Source organism: Musa acuminata, chromosome BXJ3-1, assembly GCF_036884655.1.
Source record: "Musa acuminata AAA Group cultivar baxijiao chromosome BXJ3-1, Cavendish_Baxijiao_AAA, whole genome shotgun sequence".
Classification (NCBI taxonomy): Eukaryota; Viridiplantae; Streptophyta; class Magnoliopsida; order Zingiberales; family Musaceae; genus Musa; species Musa acuminata.
Genome location: NC_088349.1, coordinates 12,309,133 through 12,328,890, shown reverse-complemented (window position 1 = coordinate 12,328,890; position 19,758 = coordinate 12,309,133). Strand labels below are relative to the sequence as shown.

General features: G+C 37.0%; 3 protein-coding genes across 5 annotated transcripts; all 3 read left to right on the top strand.

Annotated features, from left to right (window-relative positions):
• The first annotated feature begins 2,107 nt into the window (after nt 1-2,107).
• Nucleotides 2,108-6,291, top strand: LOC135628257 (bidirectional sugar transporter SWEET2a-like). The gene is made up of 7 exons (XM_065134858.1): nt 2,108-2,351; nt 2,954-2,990; nt 3,083-3,299; nt 3,382-3,540; nt 3,643-3,762; nt 3,889-4,013; nt 5,907-6,291. The coding sequence occupies exons 1-6, from the start codon at nt 2,114-2,116 to the stop codon at nt 3,994-3,996; spliced, it is 879 nt and encodes a 292-aa protein (XP_064990930.1). The 5' UTR covers nt 2,108-2,113; the 3' UTR covers nt 3,997-4,013; nt 5,907-6,291.
• A 3,238-nt stretch (nt 6,292-9,529) lies between these two features.
• Nucleotides 9,530-12,262, top strand: LOC135629102 (S-type anion channel SLAH1-like). 2 transcript variants are annotated; one of them, XM_065136276.1, is made up of 2 exons: nt 9,530-10,651; nt 11,071-12,262. In XM_065136276.1, the coding sequence occupies exons 1-2, from the start codon at nt 9,826-9,828 to the stop codon at nt 11,304-11,306; spliced, it is 1,062 nt and encodes a 353-aa protein (XP_064992348.1). In that variant the 5' UTR covers nt 9,530-9,825; the 3' UTR covers nt 11,307-12,262. The 2 variants fall into 2 exon arrangements, with proteins under 2 accessions (XP_064992348.1, XP_064992347.1); XM_065136275.1 differs by having other exon boundaries at nt 9,538-10,704; nt 11,071-12,259.
• Nucleotides 12,263-16,075: 3,813 nt separating this feature from the next.
• Nucleotides 16,076-19,517, top strand: LOC103997434 (probable methyltransferase TCM_000336). 2 transcript variants are annotated; one of them, XM_065135046.1, is made up of 7 exons: nt 16,076-16,176; nt 16,913-17,038; nt 17,132-17,289; nt 17,581-17,816; nt 17,898-18,311; nt 18,446-18,718; nt 19,050-19,517. In XM_065135046.1, the coding sequence occupies exons 4-7, from the start codon at nt 17,700-17,702 to the stop codon at nt 19,383-19,385; spliced, it is 1,140 nt and encodes a 379-aa protein (XP_064991118.1). In that variant the 5' UTR covers nt 16,076-16,176; nt 16,913-17,038; nt 17,132-17,289; nt 17,581-17,699; the 3' UTR covers nt 19,386-19,517. The 2 variants fall into 2 exon arrangements, with proteins under 2 accessions (XP_064991118.1, XP_009416923.2); XM_009418648.3 differs by having other exon boundaries at nt 16,084-16,176; nt 16,925-17,038.
• Nucleotides 19,518-19,758: the final 241 nt, after the last annotated feature.

Genomic DNA, 19,758 nt, shown 5'->3' with positions numbered 1-19,758 from the left:
ATATTACCTTTAAAATACAGCATTTAAATTTTCTAATTCATTTTGATTAATGAATCCTGCATTCCACCAATTCATAAAACATCTACACTGCATCAATTCAAAAGCCTCTCGATGTGCTGAGAACATTAGGAGATAAATGACACAAGGATTTCCAACCAAGGACAAATCATTGGCCACATACTGTTTGGGTAGAACACATCTCTTTCCATTGCCCATCCCTTTGTGTGGGGGTCACATCCATGAAACAAAAATGTTGCATGTGTTTCATTATGCACATTGGTTAGATAGGGTGGACCACTCACCATGCATTTATTCTAAGGGAATAATATGAGAAATTGAATCTTGTGGAGTATAACAGAGTTAGATTTGCTTGTACATCTCAATGACATGCTTTGATTATTCTTATCTTTGATGGTTGAAGTCAATTCAATAAGGATGAGTGCATGTGATAGGTGCCAAATAGGGCACACCCTCTTTTCTGCAAAAGTTTTTGTTCAGAGTTGAATTATATTAGTCAAACTATTATAATTCATAATAGTTTCAAACTATCCCTAAGTAATATTTTAATTATTGATTAAGAGTTAGAATTAGTTAAACTTATTGAATCTCGAATTTTGATGATATAATCAATTTATAATGTTATGACCTAATCTATGTTTTGAATAATATAGGATTAGTTTCGATCAGGAGAGACAAATTGACCCATTGAAGATACTAATTCATCCTCTCCCTCCTAATGTTGATTCTAACAAAATTATTATAATTCATAGGTGATTTAACCATAAGAGTATATTTTTATAATGCTCGAATCTCATCTTCATCATTTATTTTTTAATTTTAAAAATATATTATTATTTTTAAACAACATATGATATTATCATCATAAATAAATATCATAATGTTATAGACTTTTGGTAATGATATTTATATGCAATTCACATGAATAAAATTAAAACCATTAAACAAAATATTTATAAAAATAAAACTTCTTACATGACTTTTTTTTTTGTTTTTTTTCATCTTCAAAATCTTCCATGCCTATTTTCCAAGCATGCATGCATGTGAAATTGCATACTTGGAAATTGATTTCATGGTTTCTTGGTCAATCGTCCAACCACTGGAGTACACGATTTCCGTCATCGTTCCCATCTAAATCCATCACATGATTCAAATGCATTTGTTGCGTGTTGCTGTATTCCTCCATCTCACCTTCACATATCCTTGTCTTCCACGTCAGCATGCCACGCAATGACTCATCGTCAACCTCTCCAAACTTCTTCTGTTACACGTCACCAGCCACGTCATCGGTGCCAACCAAAACCCACATATATAATTTTTATCTTTTTATTAATTTTTTTTTATTTATTCTCATAAAAAAGTTTAGGATGAGAACGACAACGAGGATAACTACAAAGATGGGCAATCAAAGAGACGAAGACGATGATCTAAAGTCAAAAGTAATTTTAATTTTTAAAAAATAAAATATCAGCATTAATTATGATAAAGGAGTAATAATTAAAAATAATAATTTTTATATTTATCCCTTTAAATTTAAGGTTAGCAGTTATATTTATTACAAAATTTGATGATTTAGTATCATTTACTGCCCCTTGAAACTTTAAGCGCTTATTATGATTATAATAATATTTTTTTAAGGTATTTAATTATGATGAGTTCCTCTCGATATGATTATATATATATATATATATTGATTAATGCGTTGGTATATCCATCAATATATATATATATATATGTTGATTAATGCGTTGGTATATCCATCAATCATCCTATTATTCGCCGTTGTTGATGACTATTATGATGTGGAAACAACATGCGGATTTGTGGTTGTGATGAAGCGGATCTGTTAGTGGATCGACGTTGGATATACTCGTGGTTGACCGACACAGACAAGTCCATCGACATCGTCCACACGCACCAAACCGACCACGTGGAAAGAGTCGCGGACCCAAAGATCACGCACCCGACACAGCCCGCACCGTCACCTCTCTCTCTCTCTCTTTCCACCAACGTGAGCATATTATGGTGGCAAGCAACCTGTAGGGGACATTGACAGGTGGAGTTGTTCTGGAATCCATGCCGTTCCCCTTAAAATATGATCAAATTAGTCGTGTTTGGAAACACACTCCACGATTTATGTATTTTTGTGCTCAACGGGAGAAGGGAGAAGAGAGAAGAGGGATACTGTTCTTGGTTTGGTGATAAGAACAATACAGCTGTACAGGGAGAGGAGGGAGAAAAAGGAGGGCTGATGATTTCTTCAGACTTCGCAGCGGCATCGTCTTCCACTTCCTCCTTCTATGGCTTCTGCACTTATGCGGCTGGAATTGCTGGTGAGGTTTTGGTAGCTCGTAGTGATGCTTCTTGAATCAATGAACCTGCTTCTGAATCTTAGCAGATGAGATTGAAGAGGACAAGCGTAGAATTGTTTGTTCTGATAAAGAAAATATGCAGAATTAATTGGGAAAAGAGGAACTATGGGTTCAGATTTCTGAAAGGGTTTCGTCTTTTAGCAGGCTAAAGATTACTCCGAAGAGTATATACTTGGAATGTTTCTTGGCACCTCTTTTCGCTCACCCTGTACCCTGGACCCTGCCCCCAATAACTCTTAGCGGCTTTCCTTTTTTGGATTGTATACGAGATTAACAATTATCTGCTAACAAGCTAGAGTTGTTGATTTCATAAAAGAATACACATAGTTAGTCGGTGCCAGCAACTTTCAGAGAGGATTTTGATCTTTTCGCAGGCTAAAGAGCATGCGATTCTTGTGTGCTTAGAAGGTTTCTAAAAGTCCTGTTTTTTTCTTTACACTGCCTCATAAATAAACGGAAATGGTACATGTAGAGGTATTTAAGACATTTTTGCCTATCTTGTATTGAAGAACAAATTTACCTCTGTATATAGTTATTTACTGGTATTTTTGTTCTGTTTGCAGGCAATGTTTTTGCCTTCGTATTGTTTGTCTCACCAATGTGAGTATACTTCAACAATTTTCCTGTTTTCATCTCCGAGAACAGTTGTATATGTGAGCTCACATGCATGAGAATATTCTTGATTTCTTCAGGCCAACATTCAAAAGAATTGTGCGAAACAAGTCCACCGAGCAGTTCTCAGGCTTGCCCTATATATACTCTCTCTTGAACTGCTTGATCTGTATGTGGTATGGGCTTCCTTGGGTGTCTTATGGGGTGATCTTGGTGGCGACCGTCAATTCTATCGGTGCTGCTTTTCAATTAGCCTATGTCAGTCTCTTCATCAGATTTGCAGATTCTGCAAAAAGGGTATGCATAGTTTCCTAGTGTTCTCTTGACCAGTTGTTCGTACTCATTTCACTGATGTGCTTTGTTCTGGTTTTTCATGCAGTTGAGGATGTCCGGACTGCTGATAGGGGTTTTCTCTGTTTTTGCTCTGATCATATATGCGAGCCTTGAGTTGTGCGACCACCCGACACGACAAATATTTGTTGGGTATTTAAGTGTTGCTTCACTCATTTCCATGTTTGCATCTCCATTATTTATCATCGTAGGTTTCTTTCTCGTCATTCACAGAAGATCTCATTTGCTATATTTTTAATTGTTCTCCTGCTCTATGATTTAAATTGTTGCCTATGTTTTTACTTGCCAGAATTTGGTGATCAGGACTAGGAGTGTGGAGTTCATGCCCTTCTATCTATCCCTTGCAACCTTCTTGATGAGCATCTCTTTCTTTGCGTATGGGATGCTATTGCACGACTTCTTCATATATGTAAGAACACTGAAAATTTTGGATGTACTGATTCGATTCTGGTACTCTAGAAGTCTTAATTTCAGGTTCACAGAATGATATCATTTTCAGCAATTGATTATTATTCGTGTTGAATGTGCTTCTCAGATCCCAAATGGGATTGGAACAGTTCTGGGGGTAGTACAACTGTTGCTGTATGCCTATTACAGTAAATCTGTAGAAGAGTCTCGCTTGCCATTGGTGGCTTCACACTGATGTTCTGCCTTGACAAGGTTAAATATGTTCGTTATTTCCACACAGTTCTTTCATAATTTTGTTATGTGTGAATTGTGTAAAAACAGAAAGATATATTATATCATATTTTTGTCATTTTCTCATATTTTAAAGCCTCGTAGACCTTTAGTATGTGCTTGTAAGTTAGCACAACACATATCATGCATACCTAGATGGCTACAACATAACATTGATCTGGATACATAGGTCCAAGTATGACATATCATGTTGAATCACTCGAGTCAGATTATTAAAATAAATTTCAATATACATGCAAACTTATGTTGTTTCCTTTTTGTCACACCTCATTAATGGTTTCATATACTCATTGATTTGTTTAATTATATGTATCTAGATCTGTAGATCTTTGGTAATTTTTCTATTCTAGGATTGTTAAGGTGTCATAGTGGATATTGGTGTCTTTACCATTACTCTTCAAAGGAAATCTTAGGCCTGTTGGGTTTGACATCTTTCCCCATGATTATCTCTAGTTCTCGACATCGATACCAACTAGGGTGCCTTTTTTGGGCTTCTTTATATAGTTCCAAAGACTGCTTTTTTTTTTTATAATAATTAGAAAAGGAAAGGATTTCAAGCTAGGGTTGAGGAGATTTCATTACACTGAGTTTTAAGACGCAATCAAGCAATCTTATTATTATTCATTTCCTTGTTTCTCTATTCTTTTTTTGTCTTTGATTGATTTAAAAAATATAGTTGGCTGTCTTGAGCATATAGTTAAATTAAGGCAAGCTTCTAAGCTGGTTTCAATATGCAGAGCACCATGATTACATTGAGAAGAGGCACTTAAGTATATCTTACTTCCTCGTCCGCAGTATTCACTAGTTGCACAACTCGTACTTTTAACAAGTACAGCAGCACCTATTCTACCAACAACCCTGAGGCAAATAAGTTCAATTTTCTCGCACTAAATCCACCTTGTCGACCTCAAATTGTGAACCTATTGCACAGTCTACATACCACATAATAGCTTTTGGATGAACAATGTGTTCGGTGACAAAAGAAAGGTTAGATTCTATAGAGATGCCTACCAGAATAACATTTACTACCATGGTAACAAAAAACTGAGCCCCCTTGCTTTGGCATCTAAGCACCCATCTTAATCTGACCCATGACCTGCTCATCTTGATCTAGATCTACAATCGAGTATACATATCTTAAAATCAACATTGCTAATTTGTCAATGTAGTCTTGTGAAGAAGTTGCATGTAAAGATGTGGGCAAGCCAAGTATCAGTAGGCCAAGAAGTTTACATAATTGGATATCTGCAAGCACTATATAGAAATCAAAATAATTGAAATTGTATTTGATCCCTCCAATGTCTAGATAAAGAACCGCAAAAATTATGTTGTGCTGAGATTGATGTGTAACAAAATAAAGACAATAACTGAATAAAGAAGAATCCAACATATAAAATTTGATATAGCATAGAAGAAAACTGCATGTTATTGAAAAGAATAAATTTTTTCAGCCATCTCAATATTTATGAAGTCCTGAAAGATTGTGGAATTAGAGTTATTTAATTATTATACTAAAATATTTAAAAATCTCCTGATATTTGAGTCAATTAAAGGCATTTAATTTATTTTACTATTGTTGGAATTAGTGTCTGGAAGCAAAACTGCAGAGGCAAGGAAATAACCTGATCACATTGATCCATTGCATTTGACCTGCCTTATTTAGCACTTTGGATAAAGCCATAATGTGGTATAAATTGCACACTTACGATGATAACCATACATACATCTTTTATGTAAATGTAACATATCTCGAAGCTGAACAAAAATAAGAACCAAATCAAAATAAACAATGTAACACTAGTAGCATAAATTTTAATGCTTTCTCAAATTGAACAATGAGCTATTGATTTGCAGCTACTTCTGGATAAAAAAGATAAATCAAGCCTTTTGTCGAGGGACAAGTTCTGCCGTCATGTGCAAAGTCTGAATGTGATTGTTGTTTATTTTGTGTTGTATTCCATAAGGGTTTTGATGTCTGGAAGTTTTGTGTGTGTATGGTGGGGATTTTTTTTTAAAAAGAAGGAATGTACTTGATGTAATATTATTCTTTTAACTATACCAGCTTGGCTGGTCTTCTAATAAGGTGGAAGTGTCTCTTCATGGAGACCTCCTTGTGGTCAGTGCATTATCTACATAGATAAGTGGTCAAGGGTTTGAATCCCATTGTAAGATTCTAGTGCACAGCGGTTATGTAATGCTGGTATTTAGTAAAATAAAAAGAGGCAGATGTTCCTCCCAATTTTGTTCTTTGTTAATTAATTATCATTTATAAATTTGGTATCTGTTCAGATTTTCTCTATGCTTCGGTTTAGGTTGCTTTCAGTTGTCTGAGAATTTAATACCTCAGATTGATTTTGGAGTTGTTTTTGGACCTGTGCACGGTAGTTGGATTTCTCTTCAATCTTGCAAATTAAGGTTTGTAAGGCACATTATTTTGATAACCTTCCAGGTGGGATCTGCATGTATTCTTCCACCTCTCTTTCACTTAATTTTGTCTTCTTTACCTGTTACTAGACATCAACGTCTGCTTTGTGCAAAACTTATATCCCATGCCAATGAACAATAAGATATCATATTTATAAGTGCCAGTTTATAATCGGATGATGCCATTATAATAATTAGAGTAAGTTCATTAATAACTGGCATATGGTGCATTGCAGAGATAAGTATTTATTACATCTAAAGACATGGAATCTGGATCCATAATTGCAGACCCAGTTCATCATGCATATCTGTTCTGCAATATTATCCAATTCTTGTTCTTCATTTTTCACTATTGGTTGCATCATATATTTTGAAAGTTTATTGTCCAGAATTTGGACAAGATAAAGCCCTAATTTCTAGACAAGATAATTATCTTTTGCTCTAGTGTGAATAGTACCATTGAATGAGAAATGCTTGCAATCTTTAGAGTTGGCCATATCATGTAGAAAGCAGTGTGCATAACATAAAGTAAATCCTATGTAGTGTATATAATTTGGCTAATGCCCTATTGAACATCAGGCAACATGTAGACACAAAAATGTCAAGCAGGTTCTTGACTGAGTCCATTTACTTAGGGAGCAACAATTAGGTTGATTTGGTTATTCGTTAACTTATAATGTTTATTCATGTAAAATGTTATATTAATATATTAAATAAGTCTGACAAGTAGACATATTTGGGTGACAGATCCCTTTTTAGTCACTTTTGTGTCATCAATAGATTATGAATCATGTTTCGTCTGGGGTGTGGATGAGACGAGATAGGAATTACCTTTAGAAGATGCTTTATTGTTGACTCACTAGATCATCTTTGCACTGAACTTTTCTACACATTTGGTTGGAGCCAGCACTTCTAAAGGCATTGCTTGGAAGGCACTATCAGAACTAGGTTGCAGGGGATTAGATAGCAAATCAACTTGGTGGACCATCTCATAGGTCAACTTAAACTATTGGAGAAGTTGGTAAGAATTAGGTCAAGGGGAGCATGCGCCATACAGGAGCAGCAAATTACATTGTTGATAGCTAATCAGCTCAGTGAAAAATGAGTCATCATCCTAGCTTGATTCAAAGTGGTCTTTCTGTCCTGAACATTTGTTAGAAATATATGCTTCTTAGATCTAATGATTTCGGAAACATGCCTTGAATAGCTTCTGTTTTATTATGCAAAAGTTGGTGATTCTATAGCTGCTGATGAAGCACTATGCAACTTGCTCTTTTCTAAAATTCCTTTCTACCATGAGTTGTAGGTTGTTCTTTTCTTGATGTGAGTAGAGATATTATGTTAACTAGGCTAAATGGATTTGAAGACTTTGGATCTTTGTGTATCTTCAATGGATTTCCTTTTTTGGCTTGCACTTATGATTATAGCTAAAACTTTTTGTAGAAAAAGAAGAAAGGATTGGACTATGCATTTAAGAGACTAATATATGTTCAAGTATTCTTTTTAGTGATTAATGAACTTAGCACATATCAGGTATTACTTAGTTGTCAGAAAGGATTAGACGATATACACCACGCTTGAGATTCTAATGTCTGTTCAAGTAATTTTCTTGCAAAAGACAAGTGTGATCAATGAATTCGGCACATATTAGATACAGTATCAGTATTGGATTACTTGGTAAGTGATAAAGATTTAGAAGAACAAAATAACCAGAATTCTTATCAACTTACAAACTGCTGCATAGAAGTTTATTTGCCAGGCTTGAGTAGCAATTTGTTTTTGTCGCAAAAATAGATTAGGCCAAAGCCTACTATAACAGAAGAAATTTAGCTGAATCAAAGGATTTGTATTCTGTACTTTAAACATGTGTTGTTATTTCTAGTTGGATTTATAGGGCTAATCTTTTTCTCTCCAAGTATATACACTTGTGTGTAGCTGAAGTTGAATCTCATGAATGTTACCTATCAGAAACAAAAAACATCTTACATTACTTTTCTTCAGTTGTGGGGACAATGGATGTAGGTTTGTGTTCATAAAAAGAGATGTTGGTGCTGGTATTTTAAAGGTTGATGTGTGATCCTCAGCCAATACTAACCAGTCACAGTCCATGGCTGCTGCCATTGGATACTGACCTCAGGTTGTGCTGTCCACTTCACTTCATCCCTCCATGCCTCAATGGACAGAGCACTGACCCCCCATGGCTTCACTGCTGTTATTTTATATGGTTTTGTGCATCACATATACTTCACTTTTAGGTCATTTCTATTTTTCAAGGACAATCACCATCAACATATCCTAAATGACCTGTCCTAACCTTAGGTTACTTTCTGCTTTTTCTTTTTACCATAAAAGTAACATAAATAAATAAACAAATTTTTTTGTTGGACAGTGTGGATAGCTGAAAACACTATTGTTATGCTCATGTAGGTCTCTTTTTTTCTTTCTTTTTCTAAGGAAAAAATGCAAAGTACTTAATGTTTAGTTGAACTAATATTGTTTGTGCATGAACAACTATTGCTTTGGTTCAGTATCTCCTGCTATATGAAAAGTAGAACCAAGTTATGAAACAATATTATATACTTTCAAATGATGCATAGAAATGTTATGTATTGCAGCATGATGTTAGACAGCAAACATCCTGTTAATAAAATCATAGAAAGATAAGATTTTGGTAGGTATCAATTAGGACAGATTGCTATCTTTTCCTTTAAAGGTCCTTGATCCATTTGATCTTCCAAGTTACAGTCTTATAGCTAAATATTGAAGTATCATCTGAATATAATATATATATATATATATATATATATATATATATATATATATATATATATATATAATTTGGATGTATATTATCATCTGCTCTTGTTTTCCTAGTCTTTCATTCAACTTTAAGAAATCCAACTGCAGAAGCTACACTTTTGGTGCCCAACCCTCAATATATATGCAAAATTTCACATTATATGTGAGCCCCACACTCTCTCTCCAATCATCAAGCGGATTGGGGAGTCGGGTAATGTAGCAATGGGTAGCCAAACCAATGCTGATGATAACATCATCACATCCAAAACTAGAATGCTACGTTGACCAACGATTTGACCGACCCAATATCCATATAATCTAACCAAAGCCCTCATTATATTGTTTCTATAAGCCTTTTCTTTCCTTTCTAGTCCAACTTGGAAATGTAGTGCTTCATACCAACTCTCAAAAGCCCAACAAGGCAGAGACATGGATCACTTCAATCTGTATATATAGCTCCATTACCTACCTACCTTCTTCTAGTGAAGCGCAAGCTCGAGCCACAAAGATCTTGAAACATCATCATCATCATCATCATCTTCTTCTTCTTATGTTGTCTTCGTTGATGGAGGGAAGAGAGCACCAACTTCCAATTGCCACTACTACTACTACTGCTACGAGCGCTAAAGCTCAGACCAAAGTGCTCGACTCAGTAGTAGCCATGAAAGCTATGTCCAAGCTTGGGGGCTTCCATGCCGGCTACTTCCGCATCAGCCTGTCGCTCTGCGGCCAGGCACTACTGTGGAAGACCCTCAGCGAGCCAAGCACCGACTCCCGGGCCCTCCGCCTCGTCGTCCGCTTGCTACCCTCCGCCACGTACGTCCTCGTCTGGTCCGTGGCCCTCGCCGTCCTCGTCGCACTCTGCTTCCTCTACGCCCTCCGCTGCTTCCTCCGGTTCCGCTGCGTCAAGGCCGAGTTCTCCCACCATGTCGGCGTGAACTACCTCTTTGCGCCGTGGATCTCGTGGCTCCTCCTCCTCCAGTCCACCCCCGCCTTCCTCCACCCCGGCGCTGCTCTGTACCGCGTGCTTTGGTGGGTCTTCTCCGTTCCCATCCTCATGTTCGATGTCAAGATCTACGGCCAGTGGTTCACCGAGGGGAAGAAGTTCCTGTCGATGGTGGCGAACCCCACGAGCCAGATCACGGTGATCGGGAACCTGGTCTGCGCGAGGGCGGCGGCAAGGATGGGGTGGGAGGAGATCGCCACCTGTATGTTCTCCCTCGGCATGGCGCACTACCTCGTCCTTTTCGTGACGCTGTACCAGCGGTTCGTCGGGTGCAACAGCCTTCCCGCCATGCTCCGCCCCGTCTTCTTCCTCTTCATCGCCGCCCCCAGCATGGCCAGCTTGGCCTGGGATTCCATCTCCGGATCCTTCGGTACGGGGTCCAAGATGCTCTTCTTCCTCTCCCTCTTCCTATTTGCCTCCCTGGTAATTACCTTCTACTTCGCCAATTTCTTCCCACCACGCATCGCCATCATGTAGTCTGGATAGAGAAAGAATCTAGGGAGCTAAACACTGTCGCTATCTCTCAATCTATCTTCCACCTATTCATCAAACATAGGATCTAAAGATCTTATTTGACGCATCGGACATCATCATCATCATCTTTAGCATTCGCGGCTACTTTAGCCCGCGGCTAAATTTGACGTACGTAGAGTTGCGTCGCACACACGTTACAGTTCATAGAGTCCATGTAAGAAGGTCAAGAACGCAAGTTCTGCGATCCCTTTCCATGCTCATACGTCTTCACATCGGGTTGAATGCCTTGATGCAATCGATCGCCTGCCTGTGCAGGTCTCGCGGCCTGCTCTGTTCAAGAGGTCGATGAGGCGGTTCAACGTTGCATGGTGGGCGTACTCCTTCCCGCTGACGGTGCTGGCGCTGGCGGCCACCGAGTACGCACAGGAGGTGGAGGGAAGCGTCTCCAACGCCCTCATGCTCGTCCTCGCCGTCCTCTCCGTGCTGGTCACCGTCGCCCTCATCGTCTTCACCGCGATCAAGGCCGGCGACCTCCTTCCCCACGGCAATGACCCCTTCGCGCCGCCGTTCTCGCCCTGATGCTCATGCAACATGTTGGTTTTGTTTAGCATTTGCTATGTCGATCTAAAGCCAGAGAGGAGTAGTTCTCTGTATTCCTTGGACATGTTCTTGTGTCCACTGTGGAATCCATCTCCATCCACGAACATGATGTGCAGAGTCACTGAAAACGTGCTTATTGGACTCTCTAATGGCTTCGTACAGAATGCAGTACTCCATGTGAAGGTGACTTTTCTAAGTGAAGCAAGAACCGCACTTGAATGCAGAACAAAGTCAAAAAGTTCTGTAAGGATAAGATCTCCACCATAAACTATCCTGATTTTGTCAACATCCACGTGAGACTGTTGTCATCCAGATTTCAAGGGATTCATGCATCATATGCAGGTCAATGAGAGGAGCAATATATCTAGAGTACCTAAATGCCAGCTGAAAGCCACAGAAGGACACAAAAAAGAAGAAGATGGACAATACCATAGATTAACAAGGATGCCCTGATTATAAATTTCTACTAGAAGTGATGAAATGCCAAAAGGCAGGGAGGATTTATCCCAGCTTTGTAGCAGCTTCACTTTGGGAGTGAATGGTTACTGTTATACATCACAAGCCTTGTGGTGTTTTGCAAGAACAGATGATGCCAAATAATATTACTCAAAGGAAATTTATTGTGGCTAAGAAAACCTCCACCACCAAACAAGAACAGATGATCTCCATGTGATGAGTTTTGCAAAACAGGCAGCTCAACCTCATCCTTCAGCTTGCAAATTTTATCCCCAGTTCATGAGGCAAGATAAAACCAGTAGTATGAGAGATACCTTTCCACAACAAAAGAGAAAAAGAAAGCTCTACCAACTTAGTCTCGTTTAGGTAACTATTTAGGTATCTTGTATGTGTTCAAGTGATGCATGAACATATATATGCTGCATGCAGAGTATATTTCCAAGTATACAGATGTTTATCTTTCAGTTTGAGAATGGTTTTTGTAAATGTAGCTTGTAAGTTGCATAAACTGCATGTGTGATAGAATTAATTGTGTTGATGGATCTAACTCTCAAGCTTCATTTATTAATGAGATGATTAAAGGATATAATTGTGTGTCAGGAGAGTCTGAAGTCTGCTCCATCATCTATGACCTTTGTCATCCTTAATGAAGAATGGGTCCTGCGGAATCCACTCTGTTAAATGACCTTCAAAATCTGAATATCTTGCAAAAGAAATAGTACAGAAAAAATGATTGAACAAATTCAGCAAAAATAATAAAGATGTGAAAATTGACAAACTTTTTCTTCATTTAAAATTAGCTTCTGAATTAAACTGTTTAGACATTAATCAGGGACCAAACCATGAACTTTGATACTCTTCTTTCAAGGATCTTTTCCAAGTAAGTGCAACTCGAAAACTTAATTTAATCGATCGGAATCTAACTCCTAAAAGATGTAGCCTAATATTTTTAGTCGAGTATAATGGCGGATCCATTGAGTATAAAATCTAGATAGAAAAGGGCTTATTTAGTTTCTTTCTCAAGCTCATTTACAGGAATGAGAGATATAAGAGATTAAGTATTGAGACAGCAAGTCAAGATCAAAAGTCACTTGTTTAAGAGAATAAATCTGACTTTTTAATTTTGGTAATGTATTACTGTAAGGTAGCAGAATTCAGATATTAAAGAACAAAAACTAATGAAATAAAAATGATGAAGCAAATTACCCAAAAATAGTTGATGAATCACATATATCCTCTTATTTAAAAGATTGACTTGCTACATTAGTTGACTGGTTCTCTACATTTCTTTATTTTCTTCACATTCAACTGGCACAAATAGTAAATTTGAATGTATCATTCAGTACAGTATTATCAACATTTTCATGGTATTTATTTGTGCTCCAAAAAGTAAAATCTAGTGTAGCTTCTCTACATTTCTTTGTGAGCACAACAAACAGAATCAACAGAAGTGCCACAACTACATATCTGTATAAGTTCTTTAAGAAGAACAACTGGGAACCATTTTTGACTTGTTTCATGGACAAAGAATATCACATATATACCTTTGAAAACTTTTGTTTTTATTGGGTATATAATTTTTCCAAGCTCCCCAAATCATCCTATGACCAAGACAATTCATCATAGTCATCTTCCATCCAACCTGAATGAGTCATACTGTGTAGCCATTCTACTGGAGGAAGCACAACAAAGTACAACAAGAAAATTATTATATATATATGTATAAATAGGTTATAATAGGCTCATACCGTCTAATATGCCTTATACTGGGCTTGAACAGTCCGATTTATTCTGATCGGCTTACTGTTAGGTTGTCGAACCGGTAAATATCACCTATATCATATTATACCGATGGTTCTAAAAATTATCATATGCATGGCAAGTTGAAGATCAAAGGAACAGAAAAAGATTGCAGATTGCAGACATTGCATTTCTTGGTAGCTTAGAGTGACAAAAGAGGGGAGGAGAAACAAAAGCTTCCTAGCACTGAAAAGAATGCAGGAGGCATATTCTTCTCTGCAAGGCTTTTTCCCAGTTGACTTGGCCACTGGCTACAATGCTCACAAGAAGTCAAGACTTGCTGCTACGGGAGATGTATCAGTGAATTCTACAACAGTATTTGATGTCAATTTGCATTTAGTTTTTGACTTTGACTTTTTTGCTTGCGCACTGCTGATAAATTGTTGGTACCATTCACACAATACATGCTTCTTATTAGATTAGTAATCCCATGGATACATTTAGAGAGAGAAGAACAACAGTATTAATTCTGATGATATGGAAGTGTGTGGCTTGGCCTAAAAATGAGTTTGACCTAAAACAAAAATAAATTGAGAATTAAGCCTAAAAATTAAATCTCATGTATATATATTATTAAATTTTTTAGTACTTATTTTCTTCCTGGAACCCATCCGAAACCAGATTGAGAGATACTTAAATCCAGTTTAAGCAGGTCAGATAAATGCCAATACTAAAAAATCCAATCCATACCATCAAACCTCATGCAAAGTATGTAGAAGAAGGACTTGAAAAAAAAAAAAAATATATATATATATATATATAACTGAGAAATTCCAAATTTATCTATGGCACAATTGAAAAAAGATCAAGAATTCTATTTTTTTTTAATATTATTAGCCCCTCGAAACCCAGCTGAAACATGATTAAGATACTAAATTCCAATTTAAGTGGTTTAGATAATGCAAGTAACAAAAATACCCTGACGTGCTATCATTAAATAAAGGACTGTTACTAAGCAGTGCCTGCAAACTTCACCATGAACCAATTATGTATGTACTCAAAATTGACTCTGAACTTAACTCAGTTATCAACTTTCTTATTCAAATCTATCCCAAATCTGATTAAAAGATATTGGACCCAAAATCTACCTATTTCATACATGCTTCTATCTCAAAAAATTGCCTGCCTTGAATTAGTCTTAGAATCAAATCACTAAAACTAATAATAATAATATCTACCGAGGCATTAATTTAGCTTTTTCATCTTCTTTTTCCTTTATGAAGAGAAGAACAAGTCAGCTCTACGTAGTAGTAGAATATGGGATACAGCAGTGGAGAAGGGTGGCCATCAGTTGTGGAGGGTGTGTATCGATGGGTACCAGACGCAGGCCACCACTACAAGATTCTCAACGCTGTCAGCCTCAACAACAAAAACAATGGCTTCCACTCTCTGATTTGTCTCCCGGAGTTAACTAAACCAACAATTAGATTCTTCAATCAATGATCTTAAAGCTAATTATATATATATATATATATATATATATATCATGTCTTGTCTGAACATTTTAATCTTCATATGTTGAACTTGGATCAACTGCATAATCCGGCACTCAAAGATGAGAATTAAGAATATAAATTGAAAGAAATTATTTTATCTATAAATTTAAGATTTTAGATGAACATGCATGAACTCTTTATTTATGATAAATGATATATAATCATTGTGGTGGATATAAAGTTGCTGTAGAACATATGAAGTAACTATTTGCAAATTTTAAGAGAACAGAGGTGTAATCCATAATTTTTACCTTTCAAAGAAAGAAAAAGATAATTATGATTAAGATGAGAATATTGAGGTGACTGTATGAAGTTATAAAGAAAGATTAATTAAATACATCTGTGGATGATTAGGTTTAAACCTAATAAGGGATAACAAGAGAAGAAAGCATGTAAAATAATCGATTAGTGTTAATGGTGTGTAGAAAAATAGAAAGAGATGAAAGAAGATTTTACTATAAAATATTTTTGATTAACTAGAATCTTATATATTACTTAATATTGAAAAAAGATTTATATAGTTGATCTTGTTGTTGGTTTGGTGGTTGTTGAAAGCATCTCGAAAACATTCACTTACACAAAAGAGATTGTCCCGTCAAGGAAATTAAAAAGTAGAAGCCTACTGGTCAGCTGACCTCAAAGCAGTAACACTATTGATGCATTGTCATGATGTTATTTTCCTCCTGTGGAAGTTGAGCAAGTGAAACTCCAGCCGACCAATGGTCAGCCTTGACTTCTGCCTTTTACATTCTTTGGTTTGACTAATTAGATTCTCATTGCAGATGAACAGTGAAGCACTAAATCTGCAGCATCATTGCTGCCATGAGGAGCACAGCAAACAAATCAAGAAAACTCACAGTAAGCACACAACAGAAGTATATTTTATTGCCATCTGCTCCCAAAATGAAATGATTCTGAACCCATTCAACTCTATATAAATGGCAGACATCCCTTCTGCTCTTCCTCCAAAGCTTGGTGCATCATTTCTTCCACTCCTTTTGATTCTTGTGGAGCACTCAAGGGATGGGATGCTTATAAATCTCTGCCATTACCTCAAATCTAGTCAAAGGTATGTGTGTCCTGTATCATAAGTTCGGCTTCCATTGGTATCATTTCAGCTCTTAGATTTTGTTTCTGCAAAGGAGGTCTATGGTAGAGACAAGATCTTTCTGTTTGTTGTATTTTCTCTTGTGAGTTTCTGAAATAGAAATGTTTTTGCGTTTTTTTTTTTTACATGCTTGAAGAAAAATTAAGATTGCTATGGCAGCAGATAATCTACATGGTGTGATGCTGATTTTACTGTAAATGATGTATAGACAGAGACATGAAACCAAAAATGTTGGGTGCTCCTTGATATGTATGAAGAGCATCAGCTGCTTCTGAGTGGGAAAATTAGAAGGAAAGAAAATGGTGGAATCAGGATCAAATCAAATCTGAAAAATGCATGTCATGATATTTCGAGGATCATTTTTACTGTACGGAAAAGTTCTATCACAAGGATGTTCAACTCTTCCAAATACCAGGGTGTATCATCTACTGATCATGGTTTGAATCTAATTGCTGTTATGATCCTTGCAATGATTTCCAGAACAATTAAGAAGGGTAACTAGTGATTAACTTTTTGACCGTTAACACCTACTATAACCTGTTCAAGCTTGTTCTACCTGTCACTGTTCATAATTCCTTCAAGATTTGAATTGCTATAATAACTGAGTTGATTAATGGTCGATGTTTTGCTACTTGGATATTATTTTGGTCAATGGTTCTTGTTACTTACTATCATGCTCCATTGTAATCCATCATAGGATCCATTACAGGGATGAATGTTTTAAGCTTGGAAGTGCTCAAATAAAGGAAACAGGGCCCTGATAACAATAATTTGGCTTCAAAAGTGCACAATTGGTAAAGTTACATGGAAAGATCAAACCATGGTAAATGATGTCTTTGCTGCACAAATTGAGCTTTTGAATTCCATGTTAATGCATATTTCTGCAAACATCTAATCAAGTATACTGTGATTGCAGGGGTGCAGGTGATTATGAGATATCTTTTTCATTATGAAATATTGTGAGTACAATTGATATGACATCCCTACAACTGATGATGAGTCATGATTCACATGATCAGATGCCAACTCCACTTGGGAGGTCTAATGTGATTCACATGGTTTCTTTTCTAACAGGTGGACTCTCAGAATGCCCATCCCCTTGCATTTCAATCATACCCTCGATCTCATCTCATATTTCAACTGTTCCTTCATATAAGCCCCACATATTACAATGAAAAATAGTAGATGTGATAGATAGGACTGACAAGAATAACAGTTAAGAAAGTCTTAGGTAACTTGCAGATGAAAGATGGGAGAAGTGAGCTGTAATTGTTAGGACTGACATAGATAGTATGGTCAAGCATGTCAATTTGACATGATAGAAATGGCTCTCAGACCCTTCACAAGTTGCTTTTTCTTTGACAGATTAATTTTAAGAATGTTTCAGCATGTGATCCAACATCTAATCCTTCGGTAGTCAGATATAGAAGTAGACGACCAAAGATCAAGGGAAATCTAAAGCTGAATTGACATCTAAAGAAGCAATGGTATCCTGTGAGCCTCCAAGGACCACCAAACTTGTCACCATGGATGTGGAGAGTGTTCTTCACATGAAAGAAGGGCTGGATGAGGCCAGTTATGCTCAAAATTGCTCCCTACAGGTAAAAATCTTACCTCAGAACGCCACCAATGTCCCTAAATATTCATGATTTCTTAATGCCAGTTGTTAACTCTTCCTTCAGAAGAAGAGTATGGATGCCATGAAGCATATCATAGTCGAGTCAGCGGTAGATGCTTACGCTTCAGAGATGCCAGAAAGCTTCACTTTTGTTGATCTTGGATGCTCGTCGGGGAGTAATGCCCTGCCTCTAATCGGAGACATCATCGAAGCCATTCATGTGATGGCACGACGGTCAGCGAAGCCAGCACCAGAATTCATGGTGTTCCTCAATGATCTTCCATCCAATGACTTCAATTCTATGTTTCTGAGCCTTCCATTGTTCACTAAGAAGCTCAAAGAAGGCATCGAGTTGCATGGAGGCATGGCTCCATCTGTATACTTTGCAGCAACTCCTGGTTCATTCTATGGCAGGCTGTTTCCAAGAGACAGTCTCAGTTTCATCTACTCATGCTATAGCTTGCACTGGCTTTCCCAGGTTAGCTCTCAGTGTGCATTCTCACAACTATATCTTTTCTGATATGTTGTAGAAATCCATAGTTAGTGAAGTAATTAAAGTGGAGTTTTCTCCTGCATTCCCTCTTAATTGTAGAACAAGAATGATTCTTGCAGGTTCCTCCAGGGCTTGTTGACATCAATGGCAGGCCAATTAACAAGGGGAAGATGTACATATCTAACACAAGCCCCCCTGTTGTTGCATTAGCTTACTTTGAGCAGTTTCAGAAAGAATTCAGCCTCTTTCTCAAATCAAGATCCCAAGAGTTACATCTCGGTGGGCGAATGGTTGTCGCGATGTTAGGAAGAACAACTGATGATCACAGTGATAAGAGCACAAGAGTCTTGTGGGAAGTGTTAGACCAGTCTTTTGCCATTATGATCTCACAAGTGAGTGCAATTCTTAGCCTTTTTTTCCTCTATGTTCATTCAATGCTTACCTATTTATCCTCTATTCACTCAATTGGTTTATTTGAAATGCATTGATACCAACTCATCATACTCCTCCGAATGAGGTTGTAAAGTTCTTTTTTTTCATTTTAGATTATTTGAGATGAATTTTATGTCAATTTTAATGTTACTACATCATCTAAATACATTTTCATCAAGGATCATGGCAGGAGAATGTAGCAATGGAACTAAAGCAATATCTCTATTCCTAGAAGACTGCATCTTAGATCATTTCTATGATACCACCTCTCACAAATTATGTTGTTATCAGGAAATGATTGATGAAGAGAAGGTTGATACATACAATGTGCCATTTTATGCTCCGTCGGCGAGGGAGATTGAAGATGAAGTGCACAGAGAAGGGTCTTTTACGATCGATTATATACAAACTCATGAGCTGAGCACAAGCACTGGAGATCCTCTAAAGGATGCCAGAATCACATCAATGGCCATTAGAGCCATACAAGAATCAATGATCAGCCACCACTTTGGCGAAGCAATTATCGATACCTTATTCCATGTTTATGGAGGACTGCTCAGTCAACTAATGCTTAAAGAAGAAATAAAAAGTTCTCACCTACTAATTGTTCTAAGAAAGACACACTGAGTGAAGAAAAATCAATCATCAGCACATAAAGTTACTATGAAGTCAACTTTTTATCTACAGGTCTTCATTGTATTCAGATTGTAGATGTACAATTTACCAGTACATTTTATTTACTCAAAGATGCATTATCTTCTCTAAGACAATGCCAAATTTCTTTTCCAAAATGTTCTTTTTACAAGCTGATTCAGTTTCGACTAAACTTAGTATGGCAAATAGGCAAAAATGATGCATGATTCATCGCAAATAATACGCACATGATTTCTCATCACTAATTGTGGTTATCCTCCGATCCGAGAGTTTAACAAGCTTATGTCGGAATACCGCAAAGCTACCGCACGACTTGGCATGGCATCACTTCTGTGTTTGTTCCTCC